The sequence below is a fragment of the Oncorhynchus masou genome, chromosome 11 (assembly GCF_036934945.1).
Source record: "Oncorhynchus masou masou isolate Uvic2021 chromosome 11, UVic_Omas_1.1, whole genome shotgun sequence".
NCBI classification, from domain to species: Eukaryota; Metazoa; Chordata; class Actinopteri; order Salmoniformes; family Salmonidae; genus Oncorhynchus; species Oncorhynchus masou.
This window is the reverse complement of record NC_088222.1, coordinates 9,817,726-9,840,279: the sequence shown is the minus strand read 5'-3', so window position 1 is coordinate 9,840,279 and position 22,554 is coordinate 9,817,726. Positions and strand designations below refer to the sequence as shown.

Sequence of the window (22,554 nt, the reverse complement as noted above, 5' to 3'; positions counted from 1 at the left end):
AGTTTGTCCTATCTATCAGTTTATCATGTCTATTACCTTATCATATCTATTAGCTTATCCTATCTACCAGCGTATCAAGTATATTAGCTTATCCTATCTATTAGCTTATCCTATCTATCAGTTTATCATGTCTATTAGCTTATCCTATCTACCAGCGTATCAAGTATATTAGCTTATCCTATCTATTAGCTTATCCTATCTATCAGTTTATCATGTCTATTAGCTTATCCTATCTATCAGTTTATCCTATCTATCAGTTTATCCTATCTATGATCTATTAGTTTGTCCTATCTATCAGTTTATCATGTCTATTACCTTTTCCTATCTATCAGCTTATCATGTCTGTTAGCTTATCCCATCTATCAGCTTATCATGTCTATTAGCTTATCCGATCTGTAAACTTATGTCTATTAGCTTATCATATCTATCAGCTTATTCTGTTGATCAGCTTATACTATCTCTCAGCTTATCATGTATATTAGCTTATCCTATGTCAACTTATCCCATCTATCAACTTATCCGATCTATTAGTTTATCCTATCTATCAGTTTATCATGTCTATTAGCTTATCCTATCTATCAGCTTATCAAGTCTATTAGCTTATCCCATCTATCAGCTTATCATGTCTATTAGCTTATCCTATCTGTCAGCTTATCATGTCTATTAGACTATCCTGTCTATCAGCTTATCATGTATATTAGCGTATGCTATCTATCAGCTTATCATGTATATTAGCTTATCCTATCTATCAGCTTATAATGTATATTAGCTTATCCTATCTACCAGCTTATCATGTCTCTTAGCTTATCACATCTATCAGCGTATCATGTATATTAGCTTATCCTATCTATCAGTTTATCCTATCTACCAGCTTATCATGTCTATTAGCTTATCCTATCTATTAGCTTATCGTGTATATTAGCTTATCCTATCTACCAGCTTATCATGTCTATCAGTTTATCCTATCTATCAGCTTATCCTGTCTACCAGCTTATCCTATCTATCAGCTTATCCTGTCTATCAGCTTATCCTATCTATCAGCTTATCATGTATATTAGTTTATCCTATCTATCAGCTTATCCTATCTACCAGCTTATCCTGTATCAGCTTATCCTATCTATCAGCTTATCATGTATATTAGCTTATCCTATCAATCAGCTTATCATGTATATTAGCTTATCCTATCTATCAGCTTATCCTATCTATCAGTTTATCCTATCTACCAGCTTATCCTATCTATCAGCTTATCATGTATATTAGCTTATCCTATATATCAGCCTATCTATCCGCTTATCGTGTCTATTAACTTATCCTATCTATCAGCGTATCTTGTCTGTTAGCTTATACTATCTATCAGCTTATCATGTCTATTAGCTTATCCCATCTATCAGCTTATCATGTATATTAGCTTGTCCTCTCTATCAGCTTATCATGTCTATTAGCTTATCATGTCTATTAGCTTATACTATCTATCAGCTTATCATTTCTATTAGCTTATACTATCTATCAGCTTATCATTTCTATTAGCTTGTCCTATCTATCAGCTTATCATGTATATTAGCTTATCCCATCTATTAGCTTATCATGTATATTAGCTTATACTATCTATCAGCTTATCATGTATATTAGCTTGTCCTATCTATCAGTTTATCGTGTCTATTAGCTTATACAATCTATCAGCGTATCATGTATATTAGCTTGTCCTATCTATCAGCTTATCATGTATATTAGCTTATCCCATCTATTAGCTTATCATGTATATTAGCTTATACTATCTATCAGCTTATCATGTATATTAGCTTGTCCTATCTATCAGTTTATCGTGTCTATTAGCTTATACAATCTATCAGCGTATCATGTATATTAGCTTGTCCTATCTATCAGTTTATCGTGTCTATCAGCTTATCATGTCTATTAGCTTATACTATCTATCAGCTTATCATGTCTATTAGCTTATCATGTCTATTAGCTTATACTATCTATTAGCTTATACCATCTATCAGCTTATCATGTCTATTAGCTTATCATGTCTATTAGCTTATCCTATCTATCAGCTTATCATGTCTATTAGCTTATCATGTATATTAGCTTATACTATCTATTAGCTTATACCATCTATCAGCTTATCATGTCTATTAGCTTATCCTATCTATCAGCTTATCATGTCTATCAGCTTATCATGTATATTAGCTTGTCCTATCTATCAACTTATCATGTATATTAGCTTATCTCATCTATCAGTTTATCATGTCTATTAGCTTGTCCCATCTATCAGCTTATCATGTCTATTAGCTTATACTATCTATCGGCTTATCATGTATATTAGCTTGTCCTATCTATCAGTTTATCATGTCTATTAGCTTGTCCCATCTATCAGCTTATCATGTCTATTAGCTTGTCCTATCTATCAGCTTATCATTTCTATTAGCTTGTCCCATCTATCAGCTTATCATGTCTATTAGCTTGTCCTATCTATCAGCTTATCATTTCTATTAGCTTGTCCTATCTATCAGCTTATCATTTCTATTAGCTTATCCTATCTATCAGCTTATCATTTCTATTAGCTTGTCCTATCTATCAGCTTATCATGTCTATTAGCTTGTCCTATCTATGCAGACCAATGTGCCAGATGTGTATGCTAGCCTAGGCCTTGCTCCAGCAGGTGACACTGTATCTGCACTGAATCCTGGTGCCTTGGCCCTGACAGCACCTCTCTGCTCCACACTCCCATTAAAGTACTTGTGATAATCATTTCAAAGGCACCCTATTCCCTATATCGGCCCTGGTCAAAAGTAGTGTACTATGTAGGGAATAGGGTGCCATTTGAGATAAAATGAGAGGAGGCTGGAAGCAGAATCCAGGCCAGTCCTTTCCCCTCGACTCTCTGCTTCCTTCATCCACGGCCCATCCACCACTATGAACTGAAGGATTCCTATTGGCCGAAGACAAACCATAAATCAACCCTTCCAAAGTAATAGATGTTGATCAGCACCACTTCCAGATATCAATTGTTATAGAACTTGTGGCCAATGAAGGGGAGAGGGAGAAATGGAGGAGAGGGTTTTGGTAGCACGCGCTCCAGCAGGTGTATCTCACTGATCATCCCTAAAGCCAACACCTCATTTGGCCGACCTTTCGTTCCAGTACTCTGCTGCCTGTGACTGGAACGAATTGCAAAAATCGCTGAAGTTGGAGACTTTTATCTCCCTCACCAACTTCAAACATCTGCTATCTGAGCAGCTAACCGATCGCTGCAGCTGTACATAGTCTATCGGAAAATAGCCCACCCAATTTTACTTACCTCATCCCCATACTGTTTATATTTATTTACTTTTCTGCTCTTTTGCACACCAATATCTCTACCTATACATGACCATCTGATCATTTATCACTCCAGTGTTAATCTGCAAAATTGTAATTATTCGCCTACCTCCTCATGCCTTTTGCACACAATGTATATAGACTCTCTGTGTTGTCTGTTCACACTGCTATGCTTTATCTTGGCCAGGTCGCAGTTGCAAATGAGAATTGTTCTAAACTAGCCTACCTGGTTAAATAAAGGTGTTCTCAACTAGCCTACCTGGTTAAATAAAGGTGTTCTCAACTAGCCTACCTGGTTAAATAAAGGTGTTCTCAACTAGCCTACCTGGTTAAATAAAGGTGTTCTCAACTAGCCTACCTGGTTAAATAAAGGTGTTCTCAACTAGCCTACCTGGTTAAATAAAGGTGAAATAAAAATAAAATAAAATAAAAGGTACTCTGTGAGTGTGACATGCCCAGCATCAAGGCTATGTTGGCAGGATGTTCAGTGAAGCATCAAAAAGAAAGAGCTTCCTGTCTCTCTGCGGTCGGGCATCTTCCACAAGCCTGCGGTAATTGCCCCCTCCCGCCTTCTGTCTCCCTCTCTCCGTGTCTTCCCCTTCTTCCTTTCTCTCCCCTGCAGAATGACTCGTGGGGTAAGCAGTACTCGTACGCACTCTTCAAGGCGATGAGTCACATGCTGTGTATCGGGTACGGCGCTCGGGCTCCCGTCAGCATGTCCGACCTGTGGATCACCATGCTCAGTATGATCGTGGGCGCCACCTGCTACGCCATGTTCGTGGGTCACGCCACCGCTCTCATCCAATCACTGGACTCCTCCCGCAGGCAGTACCAAGAGAAGGTACGTAGTTCAGACTGTTATGTAACGTAATACAATTATATAATGTCATGTTTTTTATTATTATCCTTACGTTGTAATTATCAACCGACTCAATATTTTGGTACACCTGTTTTGGTTTACCATGTTTTGTTGTCCTCATTTTCGTCATAATGTAAGTGGAGTATTATTTTCAAAGCTTTTATATTTTATCTAAACGGATAACGCTTATTTCTCCCAGGTAGATTAGGCCTCTGCTATCTAGGCCTGTGTTTTAGGGGTTGTGTAAAGCACTCACAAATTATTATACCCCCCCCCTCCCCCCCCTCGCTCACTGGCTCTGAAAGAGGATTTCCAAAAGCCCCCACGGATCCCAAACAACCCCTGGGGTGAAGAGGTTCCCAGACAGAACGACATGTTTGGGATGTTCTGGATCGACGTGTACTATGACTGTATCCTATATGACACCCTATTTTCTACTTAATGCATCTCTGGTCTAAAGTAGTGCACTATGTTGGGAATAGGGCGCCATTTGGGACACAGTCCATCACTGTTTGGGTGCTTTTAGGGAACACTTTGAGGGGAGGTTCTGTAATCTAGATCAGCCCCTGGATATTGTCGGGAACTGGAACACACTGTCGTACACATCGATCCAGAGCATCCCGAACATGCTCAATGGTTGACAATGTCTGGTGAGTATGCAGGCCATGAAAAACTGGGAAATGTTCAGCTTTCGGGAATTGTATACAGATCCTTGCAACATGGGGCTGTGCTGAAACATGACTTGAAGGCGACGGATGAATGGCACAACAATGGGCCTCAGGATCTCGTCACGTTATCCCTGTGCATTCAAATTGTCCTCAATAAAATGCAACTGTGTTCGTTGTTTGTAGCTTATGCCTGCCCATGCCATAACCCCACCGCCACCATGGGGCACTCTATTCACAACATTGACATCAGCAAACAGCTTCCCCACACGACGCGATACACGTGATCTGCAGTTGAGAGGTCGGTTGGACGCACTTCCAAATTCTCTAAAACGACGTTGGAGTTGGCTTATGGTACATGAATGAACATTAAATTATTTGGCAACAGCTCTGGTTCTTCGGTTGTGCAAACCCACAGTTTGGTAGTCTACGGTTGTGAGGCCAGTTGGATGTACTGTCAAATTTTCTGGCAACAGCTTTGGTGGACATTCCTGCAGTCAGCATGCCAATTGCACGCTCCCTCTGGACATCTGTGCCATTTTGTCGTGTGACAAAACTGCACATTTTAGAATGGCCTTTTAGTGCCCCCAGCACAAGGTGCATCTGTGTAATGATCATGCTGTTTAATAATCAGCTTCTTGGTATGCCACACCTGTCAGGTGGATGGATTATCTTGGCGTAGAGAACATTTCCAGGTTATTTTATTTCAGCTCTTGAAACAAAGGACCAGGACCAGCACTTATATTTTTGTTCGGTATATTATATATATATAATCACTGTACATAATAATTTGTCCTTCTGACCATCATGGTGAGATAATCACTACCCATATTTGTCTGTCCTGAATCTGATCCTTCGATAGATCAGTTGGCGATCTATGACTTTAGCCGTAATAATCTGTGCCAGCTCTGACCCTTGGATATGTTTGTTAGTAGGATCCCCTACTAGTGACCCAACCAACCATAATAATCTTTTCTAGAGCTAACCTTTGGGTAGATTGATAACTGTGGCATAAGTAGCAGGTAGCCTGGTGGTTAGAGCGTTGGGCCACTAACCAAAAGGTTGCAGGATTGAATCCCTGTGCTGACAAGGTAAAAATACTCTCGTGCTGCTCCTGAGCAAGGCAGGTAACCGACCGTTCCCCGGGTGCCCGAAGACGTGGATGACAATTATGGCAGCCCCCCGCACCTCTCTGAATCAGTTGAATGAATTCAGTTGTACCACTGACAAGGTGTCCTCCTTTCCCTCTCTCTGACTGTAGCCACCTGCACTGATTCTGCCCCTCGGGTAGATCTTCTCACCGATGGTAGAGAAACAAAGTCATGAACTGTAGGCTCACCTCTATTCCATCAGCTCCCTTATCTTCGCTACCTTATTGTTTCTCTGGGTTGTAGTATTTTATGGTTTTATATTATAAATCCTACAGACATTTTCATTCTGATCAATAACCAATTGATCAGTTGACTAATAGGTTTGATATGGGTTTTTCCACCATAAATTACACAGGTGAACATTTTTCATTTTCAACAGTAAAATATTGCCGGGAATTTGTAAATGCATCAATTCGCTGAAAAGTAGTGTGATTGGACCCTGATTAAAAATGGAAGGTCTAATGAGCTGCCCCATACACTCAAGCTGGATTGAACACACACACACACACACACATCAATTACCCTGTCCAGTTTAGCCTGCCTGCCTGCCTGCCTGACTATTGTTCATTATCACTTGAAGACACCTCGTTGCTAGGCAGAGCAGAGTCACCTTGGACGTGACAATGATGAGGCAAAGACAAATTGACAAAGCAGTTTTTTTAAATTTACATCCACCTCCTAAAAGCATCAGCCGTTATCCTTTATTGAAATATGATGTCAGTCTGACCTTGCTAGATTATAAATCCCATGGTCAATAACAGATAGACAAGTTATTAAAGACAGACAGACACACACACACACACACACACACACACAAAACAATTACCCTGTCTGGGTTAGCCTGTCTGCCTGCCTGCGTGACTGTTGCAGCCTTATCACCTGAGGACACCTCATTGCTAGGCAGAGCAGAGTCAAAAAGACATTGGTTTCATCCCAGATGGTATCCATATAGTTCACTTCTTTTGACCAGGGTCCATAGGGCTGTAAAGGGAATTCTGTGCAAAATAGTTTAAACTGCTTTTTTTTTGCAATAATCACTGACCTGGCTTCTAAGTGTTTCTATGAAAAAGCCCTTTTTGATACAAATGTAACCAGAACCAAGCCGGAGGCTCGGGGCTTGGTGTCACGGGGAGAGGCTTGGTGTCAGGGGGAGTGGCTAGGTGTCAGGGGGAGGGGCTAGTTGTCAGGTAGAGAGCCTTGGTTTCAGGGGGAGGGGCTTGGTGTCAGGGGGAGTGGCCAGGTGTCAGGGGGAGGGGCTATGCGTCAGGGGGAGGGGATAGGTGTCAGGGGGAGGGGCCAGGCGTCAGGGGGAGGGGATAGGCGTCAGGGGGAGGAGATAGGTGTCAGGGGGAGGGGCTTTGTGTCGGGGGGAGGGGCTAGGTGTTAGGGGGAGGGGCACACAACACAGATCGGTCTCACGACCACACCGGTCAGTCTCACGGCCACACCGCTCAGTCTCACGGCCACACCGCTCGGTTTCACAGCCACACCGGTCGGTCTCACGGCCACACCGGTCGGTCTCACGGCCACACCACACCGGTCGGTCTCACAGCCACAGCCCTGCTCAGATCAGAGATCACAGAGCCACTATCTCAAGGGCTTTTCACACTAATGAGCCAAACTGAGCCAAACCAAACAGTAAGGAGCTCTCCTGGTTACACATCCACCATAGTTGCTGTAACCGTACTGGAAAGGACAATGTGAAAGAATCTATCAGAGCCAGCACAGTTTGGTCTGGGTCGGGGCAATGGTTTGAACAGGGTACCAGTGTAGGAGGGCACAGAGATGCATAGGCCATCTGATAAAATAGAACAGCCCTGCCCAGGACCTTCTGGGCCAGCTACTACTGGTCCACCTCTCTAACCCCCGGGCTTCCTACCACCCTACATGCAGCAGACAGCATGATAGTGTGATTTGATTTGACCAATACATACAAATATCACTCCTGGCAACAGATACCAAAAGACTTGTTCCATTGTGGTGGTCCAATGTGAGCCTTCATAGTGGGTGGGAATGCACAGCCATCTATGGGCCAGTACGAACTGATAATGCTGCTTCTGACAGCATGGTACTGTAGCATGATAGCCTTGTGTGGATTTTCTGCATCACAGTGCAGAGAAGGAGAACAGTAGAAGAAATGGCTACGGAAGGTTTCACCCTCTGGTCGTTTCCTACTCTGCCTGCAGTGCCCCAGCTGGGTGGTGAAGTAGGGCAAGAGGCCTGCACTGAAATGCCCTGATGCTGGGAAACTCTACATGGCCCTGGCCCTGACAGAGGAAGAAACACGATGCAGCTGGAACACAGTCGTTTCACAAGACATTTCAGATGCATACTGTACATAGAACCGGACTTAACTATATTACAACATCCCAGATGTGATAATACCCATTTATCCATAGATAGATGTACAATATAATACTCTATTTAATTTTATGCATCTAACCTCTTATGAAATGATGTGTTGTCTGTAATGGAACGTTCCTTCTCTGTCTGGAAGGATATAATCAGTAATTGTATTGTCCATACATGATTCTCTGTAATATAATATAGCTAACTTAATGTTTTTTTTTATTAGGATATATTGCACCAAGCAGTACATATAATTTTAATGAGGACAATACCTGTAAACATGTATAGAGAATCAAATGCAACTTTATAAATATTATTAACATTACAACTATTGACTCTCAAACAATTTCTTCAGCTTTTATTGTCTCTTAAGATACTTCTAGGATCATTAAGTTTGCAACAGCCATACATTCTTCTGCTGAAATGATGGTTTCTAAAAGGGCTGAGAACACGGCAGCATCTTGATGGTGAAAAGGGTATATTTACCTATTTACCTCAGAGAACATTGGGTATTCACAGGAGCACAAAATGTATTAACGTTCCAAACGTTCTGAGAATGTATTAATGTTCCAAACGTTCTGAGAATGTATTAATGTTCCAAACGTTCTGAGAATGTATAAATGTTCCAAATGTTCTGAGAATGTATTAATGTTCCAAACGTTCTGAGAATGTATTAATGTTCCAAACGTTCTGAAAATGTATTAATGTTCCAAACGTTCTGAGAATGTATTAATGTTCCAAACGTTCTGAGAATGTATTAATGTTCCAAACGTTCTGAGAATGCATTAATGTTCCCGAGAACCGGGGCGGCAGGTTAGCCTAGTGGTTAGAGCATTGGACTAGTAACCGAAAGGTTGCAAGTTCAAATCCCCAAGCTGACAAGGTACAAAATCTGTCGTTCTGCCCCTGAACAGGCAGTTAACCCACTGTTCCTAGACCGTCATTGAAAATAAGAATTTGTTCTTAACTGGCTTGCCTAGTAAAATAAAGGTACAAAAAAAAATGGATTAAGCTTCCTCCTCTGTCCTCAAAGACATTCTGTACCTTGCATGTAATGAGCAAGGCAAGAGTACATGCTGTCTTTCTTTCAGCAGCGAGCACAAAGCATATTCATTCCTATGTTGGGAATGTGACTCGTCATGATGATGCATTGCAGATTTGAAATTATTCACAGTAAACACGCATAAAGGCCTCATAAACAGTAACACATTATTTGTGAAGGCTACCAACATAACGATGTCATGGACACATTTATAAGCAAGATAGATTATTCATAAATGCTTATGACATGAGTCAGATGGAATACATAACTTCTCTAACCAGACGTGACCAAACCACACCTCAACATATCCCACACGCAGTCACAGAGAGTCCCGTTCTAAATGTAAACATGTCAGATACTCTCAGACTTGACTGTGTACCCAGAATAAATCGATTCACCTCAAAACAAAACCGTATCCCTCATCATCTCGCCGCGGCTGTGGAGAATCAATGCCAAACCACCGTGTGATGGGACGTGGCTTTTCTCCTTTTAACATAGTTGAAAAAGATTTTGGAGCACAAAATCTGCGTCGTGATGTTACTGTGTATGCTGCTTCCTGAGGCTACCGTTAGTTTCTGTTCACGCCTCATGCTGACACCCTTACCTGAGGTTGTGTGTGTGTGTGTGTGTGTGTGTGTGTGTGTGTCAGAGCAGCTATCTCCTGATTTAAATAGATGAGCTGCTGAAGGACCCCTCCTTCTCTCTCTCTCTCTCTCTCTCTCTCTCTCTCTCTCTCTCTCTCTCTCTCTCTCTCTCTCTCTCTCTCTCTGTCAGTCTGCACTCTCTCTAACTCCCTGTAGACAATGCCCCAATCTCTATTTGCGTACATCATTGGCCTAATAGAGGTCTGTTGTGTCCGTGTGTGATATTAATTTGCCCGGGAGTCAATACCTACAAGCCTGTGGTACCTTGATTTTTACAGACGTGTGTAATTATATCACCTAATGCTTTGATTAGGCTATTTACTTTCTCAAGCTACGCTTTCCATGACATCGGACTATTGGAGAGAATTGGAGAATGGAAAGAGTCCTGTCTGGTCAGTCCATGCATATATGATGCAGTTTATCTGCAGGAGAGCAGGTTTCTCTTACCTATTCTAGGTAATATCTCAAATGCCACCCTATTCCCTATATAGTGTACTACTATTGACCAGAGTCTCCCTATGAGCCCTGGTTAAAAGTAGTGAACTATGTAGGGAATAGGCATGCATATATGATGCAGTTTATCTGCAGGAGAGCAGGTTTCTCTTACCTATTCTAGGTAAAATCTCAAATGCCACCCTATTCCCTATATAGTGTACTACTATTGACCAGAGTCTCCCTATGAGCCCTGGTTAAAAGTAGTGAACTATGTAGGGAATAGGCATGCATATATGATGCAGTTTATCTGCAGGAGAGCAGGTTTCTCTTACCTATTCTAGGTAATATCTCAAATGCCACCCTATTCCCTATATAGTGTACTACTATTGACCAGAGTCTCCCTATGAGCCCTGGTTAAAAGTAGTGAACTATGTAGGGAATAGGGTGGCATTTGGGCGGCAGCACTGGCCTTCTCGACGGGACAGCAGGGAGGGTTACATGGGGGTTGGTGTGAAAAGTGACTCAGCTGTTTTTTTTCCACCTAATTTCCTCATTCTGATGCACAGTCAGTATCCCTCCCCTGGGCGCATCACAGCCAACGGTGATGAGAGAGACTGACTCCAGATCAGATGTTGAAACATGTTAATGACTCCACTTGAGACCACAGACAGCATCCTGATGAGAGAGACTGACTCCAGATCAGATGTTGAGACAGTGAACATCTCAAATGAAATCAATTGTTTAAAAAAAGGGTATTTAAAACAGCAACACACTAAAATGAAGTTGAGAAATGAAAACCATGCAGGAAGAATAAAGGAACACAAAACAGACAACACAATAAAAAAAATATTAAAAAAAAATATTCATCTGCTCTGTGACTCATCTCTTTCTGCAGAGATTGACTCCAGATCAGATGCTGTGACAGATTAATGACTCCATTAGGGCACAGCACCCTGTAGAGAGACTGACTCCAGACCAGTGTAGTGACAGAGGCCCCAGAAGATCTCTGCCTTATGACAACCACTCCTCTGAGACAACCACAGTCAAGAAACGAGGCGGTACTGAATTATGCATGGAATGTCTTGAGTACATGCATTTGATTGCTTTATGTTCTCCTCTGTTTAATGTTTCATATTGAAATGACATGATTTCAGATGATAATGTGGTCTCCCTGAGACCTATTCAGTCACTGATATGGGTGTATTCATACTCTCTGGTTTACGTGAGGTCATGGGTAACCTATATTGAGAGAGAGGAGAGCGATTGTCTTCACTGTGTGAGCTGATCAGAACGGCAGCAGCCTGGAGGCCTCAGGCAGAACTCGTTCCTCCTTCGACCACCTGCTACTCCCATACTCAACCCATACTATCACCCCACTGGGTCTGTGTGTGTATGTTGTGTATGTATGTGTTGTTGTGAATGCTGTGTATGTTGTGAATGTGTGTGTTGTTGTGAATGTTCAGTATGTTGTGAATGTTCAGTATGTTGTGAATGTTTAGTATGTTGTGAATGTTCAGTATGTTGTGAATGTTCAGTATGTTGTTGTTGTGAATGTTCAGTATGTTGTGAATGTTCAGTATGTTGTTGTTGTTGTAAATGTTCAGTATGTTGTGAATGTTCAGTATGTTGTTGTTGTGAATGTTCAGTATGTTGTGAATGTTCAGTATGTTGTTGTTGTGAATGTTCAGTATGTTGTGAATGTTCAGTATGTTGTGAATGTTCAGTATGTTGTGAATGTTCAGTATGTTGTGAATGTTCAGTATGTTGTGAATGTTCAGTATGTTGTGAATGTTCAGTATGTTGTTGTTGTGAATGTTCAGTATGTTGTGAATGTTTAGTATGTTGTGAATGTTCAGTATGTTGTTGTTGTGAATGTTCAGTATGTTGTGAATGTTCAGTATGTTGTGAATGTCCTTGGTTCCTATTACAACATACCATATTCCCTGTAATGTTTGCTAACACCTTCCTTTGAATGTTATTTTTTACCTCCAATTGCTTTCGGGCGCTATGTTTTTGAAGCCAACGTGACAGCCCTTGTTTTGTCGGATATTTTCAATTTTCTGTTCATTTGGTTTGTTGACATGATCTCTTCTCTCCATCTTTACAGTATAAACAAGTAGAGCAGTACATGTCGTTCCACAAGCTCCCCGCAGACATGCGGCAGAAGATCCATGATTACTATGAGCATCGTTATCAGGGCAAGATCTTTGACGAGGACAATATCCTGAGTGAGCTCAACGACCCGCTCAAAGAGGTAAGGGGGATGACGCCTGGTGTTGTCTATTCTATTTTACTCTTCAGTGTCCCAAATGGGCAACCTATTACCTAAATAGTGCACTGTTTTTGACCAGAGCCATATGGGACCCCGGTCAAAGTAGTGCACTCTAAAGGGAATAGGGTGCCATTTGGGACACTAAGGCTTTGTATAAATGGCCGTTTGTCACAGGGTTTCATGCTAATCAAATCAAATCGTATTAGTCACATGCTCCAAATACTTCAGGTGTGGTAGACCTTACAGTGAAATGCTTACTGACGAGCCCCTAACCAACAATGCAGTTTAGGTTAAAAAAAATGACTAAAAATATGAATAACAAATAAAAGTAACAAGTAATTAATTCTGCAACAGAGGAAGGCAACCTTTCTTAATATATAATCTCTAAGCATCTCTAATTGCTTAATCATGGAACGCTGAGTTGTTTTATCACTAATGAATTTTCTTTTACATTTATGATATACCAGTATTTATACTTTATATATCATACTGGTCTATTGACTGGGTGAATTTATCAACAATGGATGGTTATTGAAAAGGGTGTCTGTAAAACATGTCTCATGTGCTTTATTACAAATGTAATAGACACACTGCACAAATTAATTCACTACAGCTGGTGGAACACAAGCTAAACAGATAAATTAATTTAATTGGCGTGAAGACAGTCAGTTGCTCAAGCACGCAATACACAGGTGTGAAACAAGAGAGATCAGGAAGTGAGATGACAATTTCATCTGATTAGTGTTTAGACCTATTAACACGTCAAGTCAACCGTTAAGACGTCAACCCAGCCAATAGACAGACACATGAGGTGTTCCCAGAGCTTTGACAATATAGAAGCCGTTAAGACGTCAACCCAGCCAATAGACAGACACATGAGGTGTTCCCAGAGCTTTGACAATATAGAAGCCGTTAAGACGTCAACCCAGCCAATAGACAGACACATGAGGTGTTCCCAGAGCTTTGACAATATAGAAGCCGTTAAGACGTCAACCCAGCCAATAGACAGACACATGAGGTGTTCCCAGAGCTTTGACAATATAGAAGCCGTTAAGACGTCAACCCAGCCAATAGACAGACACATGAGGTGTTCCCAGAGCTTTGACAATATAGAAGCCGTTAAGACGTCAACCCAGCCAATAGACAGACACATGAGGTGTTCCCAGAGCTTTGACAATATAGAAGCCGTTAAGACGTCAACCCAGCCAATAGACAGACACATGAGGTGTTCCCAGAGCTTTGACAATAGAGAGGCCGTTAAGACGTCAACCCAGCCAATAGACAGACACATGAGGTGTTCCCAGGCTGCATCACTTTACAAGTGTACAATATAGGCCTACATGGAACATGATGTCACATCAGATACAGCCAGACAGTCACAGTAAAAAAAAGAAGGCAAGATACGTTTAAGTTTCTTAAATTCAGTGACCAATTTATAAGGCTCTCTTTGTTCTTTGTGTCAACCCTCTACCTGCTTCACAGTTGGCTGCCCTCTCTGTATGAGCAGATAAGGGCTCTCATGTAGCCTAATGATGCAGAGATGGGGGATTGGAGAGGAGGAGAGAGGTGGAAATGAGGGATAGAGGAGGGAGGAAAGGGGACAGAGGGAGAAGAGAAGAGGAGGGATGTAATTGCCTATGTCTCTCATGTAACCCCATTAAGTCACCAACCAGAATGAGACATATTAGAGCACAGTATTGCCTGGCCCAGCACAGGAAAGGGTAGATCTACACGGTATTGTAGATCACAGCACAGGAAACCATATATCTACACAGAACAGTACACATGGCAGCATTAACACAGTAGAGCACATGGCAGCATTAACACAGTAGAGCACATGGCAGCATTAACACAGTAGAGCACAAGCATAGGTCTGTACAGCACAGTAAAGCGAAGCCCAGATAACCCAGTCTTGCCCACAATACTGAGAACGAGACAGATCCACAGAGCACTGAACTGGACAGGAATGCATATTTCATCCCATCCCAGGAGAGCAGAGCATAGTACAGCTCAGATAGGTTAAGCTCAGCTCAGCTAGGTTAAGATCAGCTCAGATAGGTTAAGCTCAGCTCAGCTAGGTTAAGATCAGCTCAGCTAGGTTAAGATCAGCTCAGCTCAGCTGGGTTCATCTCAGCTCAGCTCATGTCAGCTCAGCTAAATTCAGCTCAGCAAGGTCAATCTCAGCACAGCTATGTTCATCTCATCTCAGCTAAATTCAGCTCAGTTAAATTAATCTCTGCTCAGCTCAGATAGGTTAATCTCAGTTCAGGTAAATTCAGCTCAGCTCGGTTAATCACAGCTCAGCTCAGCTGGGTTCATCTCAGCTCAGCCAGGCTCATTTTAGCTCAGCTAGTTTAATCTCAGCTCAGCTAGTTTAATCTCAGCTCAGCTATGTTCAGCTCAGCTCAGCTCAGCTAAATTCAGCTCAGTTAAATTAATCTCAGATCAGATAGATTAATCTCAGCTAAGGTAAATTTAGTTTAGCTATGTTAATCTCAGCCCAGCTCAGCTCAGATAGGTTCATTTCAGCTAAACCCAGGTCCGGTAAATTAATCTCAGCTCAGATAGGTTCATCTCAACTCAGCTATGTTAATCTCAGCTCAGCTCAGCTAGGTTCAGCTCAGTATATCACAGCAGGCATCACACAGCACAACAGAGACAACCAGACATACAGTGCCTTCAGAAAGTATTCACACCCCTTGAACTTTTCCACATTTTGTTGTGTTACAGCTTTAATTTAAAATGGATAAAATTGAGATTTTGTGTCACTGGCCTACACACAATACCCCATAATGTCAGTAGAATTATGTTTTTCTGAATTTTTACAAATTAATTATAAATGAAAAGCTGAAATGTCTCGAGTCAATAACTATTCAACCTCTTTGCTATGGCAAGCCTAATTAAGTTCAGGACTAAACATTTGCTTAACAAGTCACATAATAAGTTGCATGGACTCACTCTGTGTGCAATAATAGTGTTTAACATGATTTTTGAATGACTACCTCATCGCTGTACATCACACATACAAAATATCTGCAGGGTCCCTCAGTCGAGCGGTGAATTTCAAAAAGCAATTCACTTTTTTGTCCTGAATACAAAATGTTATGTTTGGGGCAAATTCAATACATATTTTCAAGCATACTGGTGGCTGCATCATGTTATGGGTATGCTTGTAATCGTTAAGGTCTGGGGAGTGTTTCAGGATTTTAAAAAACAAATGGAATGGAGCTAAGCACAGGCAAAATGTGATAACATATCAAAAACATGTTGTCACTTTGTCATGATGGGGTATGGTGTGTAGATGGGTAAAGAAAAAAACAATTTCAGCCATTTTGAATTCAGGCTGTAACACAACAACATTTGGAAATGTATTTTATTGAACCCTTATGTTACTAGGTAAGCTGACTGAGAACACATTCTCATTTACAGCAACGACCTGGGGAATAGTTACAGGGGAGAGGAGGGGGGATGAATGAGTAAATTGTAAACTGGGGATGATTAGATGACCATGATGTTATGAGGACCAGATTGGGAATTTAGCCAGGACACTGGGGTTAGCACCCCTACTCTTACGATTAGTGCCATGGGATCTTTAGTGACCACAGAGAGTCAGGACACCCATTTAATGTCCCATCCGTAAGATGGCACGCAATGTCCCCAATCACTGCCCTGGGGCATTTGGGATATTTTTTTAGACCAGAGGAAAGGGTGCCTCCTCTGGCCCTCCGACACTACTCCCAGCAGCATTTGGTCTCCCATCCAGGGACTGACTAGGACCAACCCTGCTAAGCTTCAGAAGACAGCCAGCAGTGGGAATAAGTCATGGGGTATGAATCCTTTCTGAAGGCAGTGTATCAGGGAAGAGTGTGGGTGATGATGATGATGATGATGATGATGATGATGTTCATCCTATGGTGAGAAAACTGTTCAAGTTTCATCTCGACAATTTCTGCAGCTGGTCGGACATCGTTTCATTGCAGCTAGGCAGCTATTTATACTGCCAGGCACCGCTGCCATGGGACAGGTTTGCTTCTTTAAATAGATAAAGTCTAAAGATTGTTTCCCTAGTGGGGCTCCATCCTGGCCAAGCCGGGCTGAATACTGAGCATCTAATTCATTAATCGTTGTGCATGATTGAGGTCAGAACCCACTGCTGCTGTTGACTCAGTACTGAGCTAACAGCACAAAACTCAGCCGAACAGGAGATTGGCTGATGTATCCTTGGCTCAGATGCTCCCATTGGAGAGTCATCATCTCTCACAGGAAGTGAGTAAGCAGTTAGTGGAACAGTGAAGGCCAAGCTCTGTCTGTCAGTCTGTCTGCATGGCAACAGAGACAGAGGAGGGGAGGCAGGCAGGCAGGCACTGCTCAGTAAACACTAACAGACCCCATATAGGAAACAATCTCCTGCTGTTGTCTGAGATAACCAGAGAGATCATTACCCTCTGCTGAGGCCAAGATCATCACCAGAGACAAGTTTCTGCACATTTTCTAGAGTACCATTTTCCTTATACTTTAGACAAGCACCAAACTGAAAATTGGAAGAGCCATTCTCAAACACACCCTGAATGACAAACAATCTTCTGTTGTTTCTGAAGAGACTAAGGTCATGATCATCATCATCAAAGACAACAGCACCAAAAGTTACCCCAAAGAGTGATGAAAAGTGTTTTTGTAGATATTACATCCATTCCAATGCAGAGACATGATGAATATTGAGATTGCATGTTGAACTTGGACGTGTCCCATTAGCGCATTATAACAAATTGCATTTGACATACCCAATAACAAAAAGTAATTGGAGAACTGGCCAAGGCTTTCCATTATCACCACTCTTATTTGTCCTGACGTTCGAGCCTGACAGCAGCTATATGTAATCAAGAAAGACTAGTAGGGGGTCAAGAAAGGAAAATCATTTGCCCTATTTGACAGATACCATTCATATCCATCAGCGAAAGGGACACTTTTGTCAAACGCCTTTGTTATAGTTTTCACAATATTTATTATGAACAATGCATCTAAAATTATCTTTTTCTGTCTTTTTTTTTACCCAGGAAATTGTGAACTTCAACTGTCGGAAGCTGGTGGCTACCATGCCGCTGTTCGCCAACGCGGACCCCAACTTCGTGACGGGCATGTTGAGCAAGCTGAAGTTCGAGGTGTTCCAGCCCAACGATTACATCATCAGGGAGGGCACCGTGGGCAAGAAGATGTACTTCATCCAACATGGTGTGGCCAGTGTCATCACCAAGCTTAACAAAGAGATGAAGCTGACGGATGGCTCTTACTTTGGAGGTACGTGGGGGAAATAAAGAGAGTGTGTGTGTGTTACCTGCAGTACCTTTTCTCTATTGGAAATGGATATTTGTCCAACAGAGCCCAGTTGTAAGGTTAGCCATAGGGATCAAAAGTGTGTAAACAGGTACCAAGCTTAAACATGAAAAGAGATAATTTCTTAAACCAACCCTGACAAACGCCTTTAAATGCAAACTCAGACCCACTCCCATCCATTTAGATGTATCCTGTTTTTACACATATTAAGCACTGGGTATACAGTGAATATGAATGCAACACTCAGTCAGCAGTATCTCTCCAGGTTCCGTTCCTCTGCTTTCAATGTTTGTCAAGTCCCATCACTGCCGATGTAGATGCATGTTTCGGGGGGGATGGGAGTTAGTTTCTCCAATGATATAACATTCATCTGGATGGGGTGGCAGGGAAGGCGGGGTAGAGGGGGTTGAAGCGGAGACAAGCCAAGCTCAGGATCAGGGCTCAGAGCACCCAGAGGACAAACAAAGGTTGCATGGCTATCTGCTCTGCGTTCGGGCTCTGCAGCAGCAGCCAACTGAGAATGTCCCTTTTGCATAATTGAGGAAGAAATTCCCCCATCTGCACGTTATACAAAACTACCAAATATTTTGCCATTGAATTTTGAAATTTAAAGGCAAGTGTTTACATTGCCACATTTTCTCAGGCATCTCATTTATGTCATGAAAGAGAGAGAGAAGCAGGTTTAAACTATTCTTAGAAAGGGGATGTGATGTTACATTTTTCATTTAATCCAAGTTCACCCCCTCCCACGGAAAGACGATTTAGGATTCTAAGAATATCTTCTGGCTGTGTGGTTTGCATGCCTCATGCAATCCTCCAGATAGATATGGCCTGTCTGGGGGGGAAAGCAGTGAATCAAATAACAAATCAGTGGAGTATTTTTTCATTCAAACTCCCCAGCTGTCTGAACAACCTCACGTCCAATTATTTAAGACCGTTGGTCCTTTAGCCCAAACGAGTAATTGAATTAAAAACAGGTAACTACAGCCAAGCAATCAAAATACTGTATCATGCCTTGCCTTTGATGCATGTTAGATAAGCAAATGTACTGTATTGTAATCAAATGATTCATCCACTAGTATGACTTCCCATATGTTGTTTAGCCTTTATGTCAAAGCAACACTGTAGACAGTAGGGTTAACTCCAAATCTAGTAGACAGGACTGCATCTGATCAGGACACAGTGGACCAAGGGGAGTGACTAGAAACTTAAGATGGGGTCCTATAGGAGGGTATAATGAATGACTCCTGCTGTAATTAAATTTAACAGCAGTTGGTCAATAGTGATTAACTACACACTGTGTATCTCTGTCAGATCAAGCTGCAGGGGGTATAATTGTGACTGCACAAACTTGTTCAGGTAACTCTGTTAAGATTTATTAAAGACATCTTATAAAAAGAAGTTCCAAATGAATGATTTAAAGAAGCTGTCCGACGTTATATCGTTTTGTTGTGACTGCCTAATATTCACTAATGTGTCATTCAACTCTGATTGCCTACTTTGAACGCACCCATATTTTATAGACGATTTCACAGGTATACTCTACAGTATTATATAGAGACCATTTCACAGGTACTCTACAGTATTATATAGAGACCATTTCACAGGTACTCTACAGTATTATATAGAGACCATTTCACAGGTACTCTACAGTATTATATAGAGACCATTTCACAGGTACTCTACAGTATTATATAGAGACCATTTCACAGGTACACTCTACAATATTATATAGAGACCATTTCACAGGTACTCTACAGTATTATATAGAGACCATTTCACAGGTACTCTACAGTATTATATAGAGACCATTTCACAGGTCCACTCTACAGTATTATATAGAGACCATTTCACAGGTATACTCTACAGTATTATATAGAGACCATTTCACAGGTACTCTACAGTATTATATAGAGACCATTTCACAGGTACACTCTACAGTATTATATAGAGACCATTTCACAGGTACTCTACAGTATTATATAGAGACCATTTCACAGGTACTCTACAGTATTATATAGAGACCATTTCACAGGTACTCTACAGTATTATATAGAGACCATTTCACAGGTCCACTCTACAGTATTATATAGAGACCATTTCACAGGTACTCTACAGTATTATATAGAGACCATTTCACAGGTCCACTCTACAGTATTATATAGAGACCATTTCACAGGTATACTCTACAGTATTATATAGAGACCATTTCACAGGTACTCTACAGTATTATATAGAGACCATTTCACAGGTACTCTACAGTATTATATAGAGACCATTTCACAGGTACTCTACAGTATTATATAGAGACCATTTCACAGGTCCACTCTACAGTATTATATAGAGACCATTTCACAGGTACTCTACAGTATTATATAGAGACCATTTCACAGGTCCACTCTACAGTATTATATAGAGACCATTTCACAGGTACTCTACAGTATTATATAGAGACCATTTCACAGGTACTCTACAGTATTATATAGAGACCATTTCACAGGTCCACTCTACAGTATTATATAGAGACCATTTCACAGGTACTCTACAGTATTATATAGAGACCATTTCACAGGTCCACTCTACAGTATTATATAGAGACCATTTCACAGGTCCACTCTACAGTATTATATAGAGACCATTTCACAGGTACTCTACAGTATTTTATAGAGACCATTTCACAGGTACTCTACAGTATTATATAGAGACCATTTCACAGGTCCTCTACAGTATTTTATAGAGACCATTTCACAGGTACACTCTACAGTATTATATAGAGACCATTTCACAGGTCCACTCTACAGTATTTTATAGAGACCATTTCACAGGTACTCTACAGTATTATATAGAGACCATTTCACAGGTATACTCTACAGTATTATATAGAGACCATTTCACAGGTATACTCTACAGTATTTTATAGAGACCATTTCACAGGTCCACTCTACAGTATTTTATAGAGACCATTTCACAGGTACACTCTACAGTATTTTATAGAGACCATTTCACAGGTATACTCTACAGTATTATATAGAGACCATTTCACAGGTACTCTACAGTATTATATAGAGACCATTTCACAGGTCCACTCTACAGTATTTTATAGAGACCATTTCACAGGTACACTCTACAGTATTATATAGAGACCATTTCACAGGTATACTCTACAGTATTATATAGAGACCATTTCACAGGTATACTCTACAGTATTTTATAGAGACCATTTCACAGGTCCACTCTACAGTATTATATAGAGACCATTTCACAGGTATACTCTACAGTATTATATAGAGACCATTTCACAGGTATACTCTACAGTATTATATAGAGACCATTTCACAGGTATACTCTACAGTATTATATAGAGACCATTTCACAGGTATACTCTACAGTATTTTATAGAGACCATTTCACAGGTCCACTCTACAGTATTTTATAGAGACCATTTCACAGGTACACTCTACAGTATTTTATAGAGACCATTTCACAGGTACACTCTACAGTATTATATAGAGACCATTTCACAGGTCCACTCTACAGTATTTTATAGAGACCATTTCACAGGTACAGTATTTTATGATTTTCTGGTCCTCTGGTCCTCTCAGGTAGCTCATACACACCTGTGGGGAAAAGGTGAAAGACACATTTCCATTCAAACCAAATGGACAATAAAGTATCTATTCCATTTTATTCTATTCTACACAACAATTGTCTTATAGCAGTTGGCAGGGCAGCCAGGTGACAGAGACAAATAGTAGAAGTAGTTGCAGTGAGAGGGCCTGTGCTTTTTATGAGCAAGACTCGTGGCAGCCTAGAGACCAGTGACTTTGGAAGGTGAACCAGGGGGCAAATGAAGGTTGTAATTCAAACGGGTCACAGCGAAGGGACAGTTAGAGGCTCCTTCTAGGGGTTGTTTTGTGTATATTATAATTGTCCTGCTCCTGCTCTGCACACTATGCATGTATCCCAAATGGTACCCTCTTCCCTATATAGTGTGCTACTTTTAACCAGATCCCTATGGTACCCTGTTCCCTATATAGTGCACTACTTTTGACCAGAGCCCTACGGAACCCTATTCCCTATATAGTGCACTACCTTTGACCAGAACCCAAAATAACCCTATTCCCTATATAGTGCACTACTTTTGACCAGAGCCCTATGGAACCCTATTCCCTATATAGTGCACTACTTTTGACCAGTGCCCTAAAGAACCCTATTCCCTATGCAGTGTACTACTTTTGACCTAGACTAATATTTGGGACATTTCCTAGGGTTATTTCCTGTCACCAGTGAATTGTGTTTAGTTGCATCATGCTGTGTGTGATGGTGGTGTGCACTGTAAGCCCCAAACGGGAATAGAAATCAAATTGAAATGAAACAGAGCCTCCACTCATTTTGAGGCAGCATGAATGGTGTGTGTGTGTGTGTGTATGTAGCCCGTCATTTTGCCACGCTATGCTGATGCCAGCCACCTGCTCCGGCCTGCTG

General features: G+C 41.2%; 1 protein-coding gene across 1 annotated transcript in view; it reads left to right on the top strand.

Annotated features, from left to right (window-relative positions):
• Positions 1 to 22,554, top strand: part of LOC135548088 (potassium/sodium hyperpolarization-activated cyclic nucleotide-gated channel 1) — a 166,314-nt gene that overhangs the window by 122,317 nt on the left and 21,443 nt on the right. Inside the window, exons 4-6 of the mRNA XM_064977340.1 lie at positions 3,944 to 4,162; positions 12,574 to 12,720; positions 17,793 to 18,033. Coding sequence (XP_064833412.1) covers positions 3,944 to 4,162; positions 12,574 to 12,720; positions 17,793 to 18,033 — 607 coding nt within the window. The remainder of the gene's footprint in view (positions 1 to 3,943; positions 4,163 to 12,573; positions 12,721 to 17,792; positions 18,034 to 22,554) is intronic.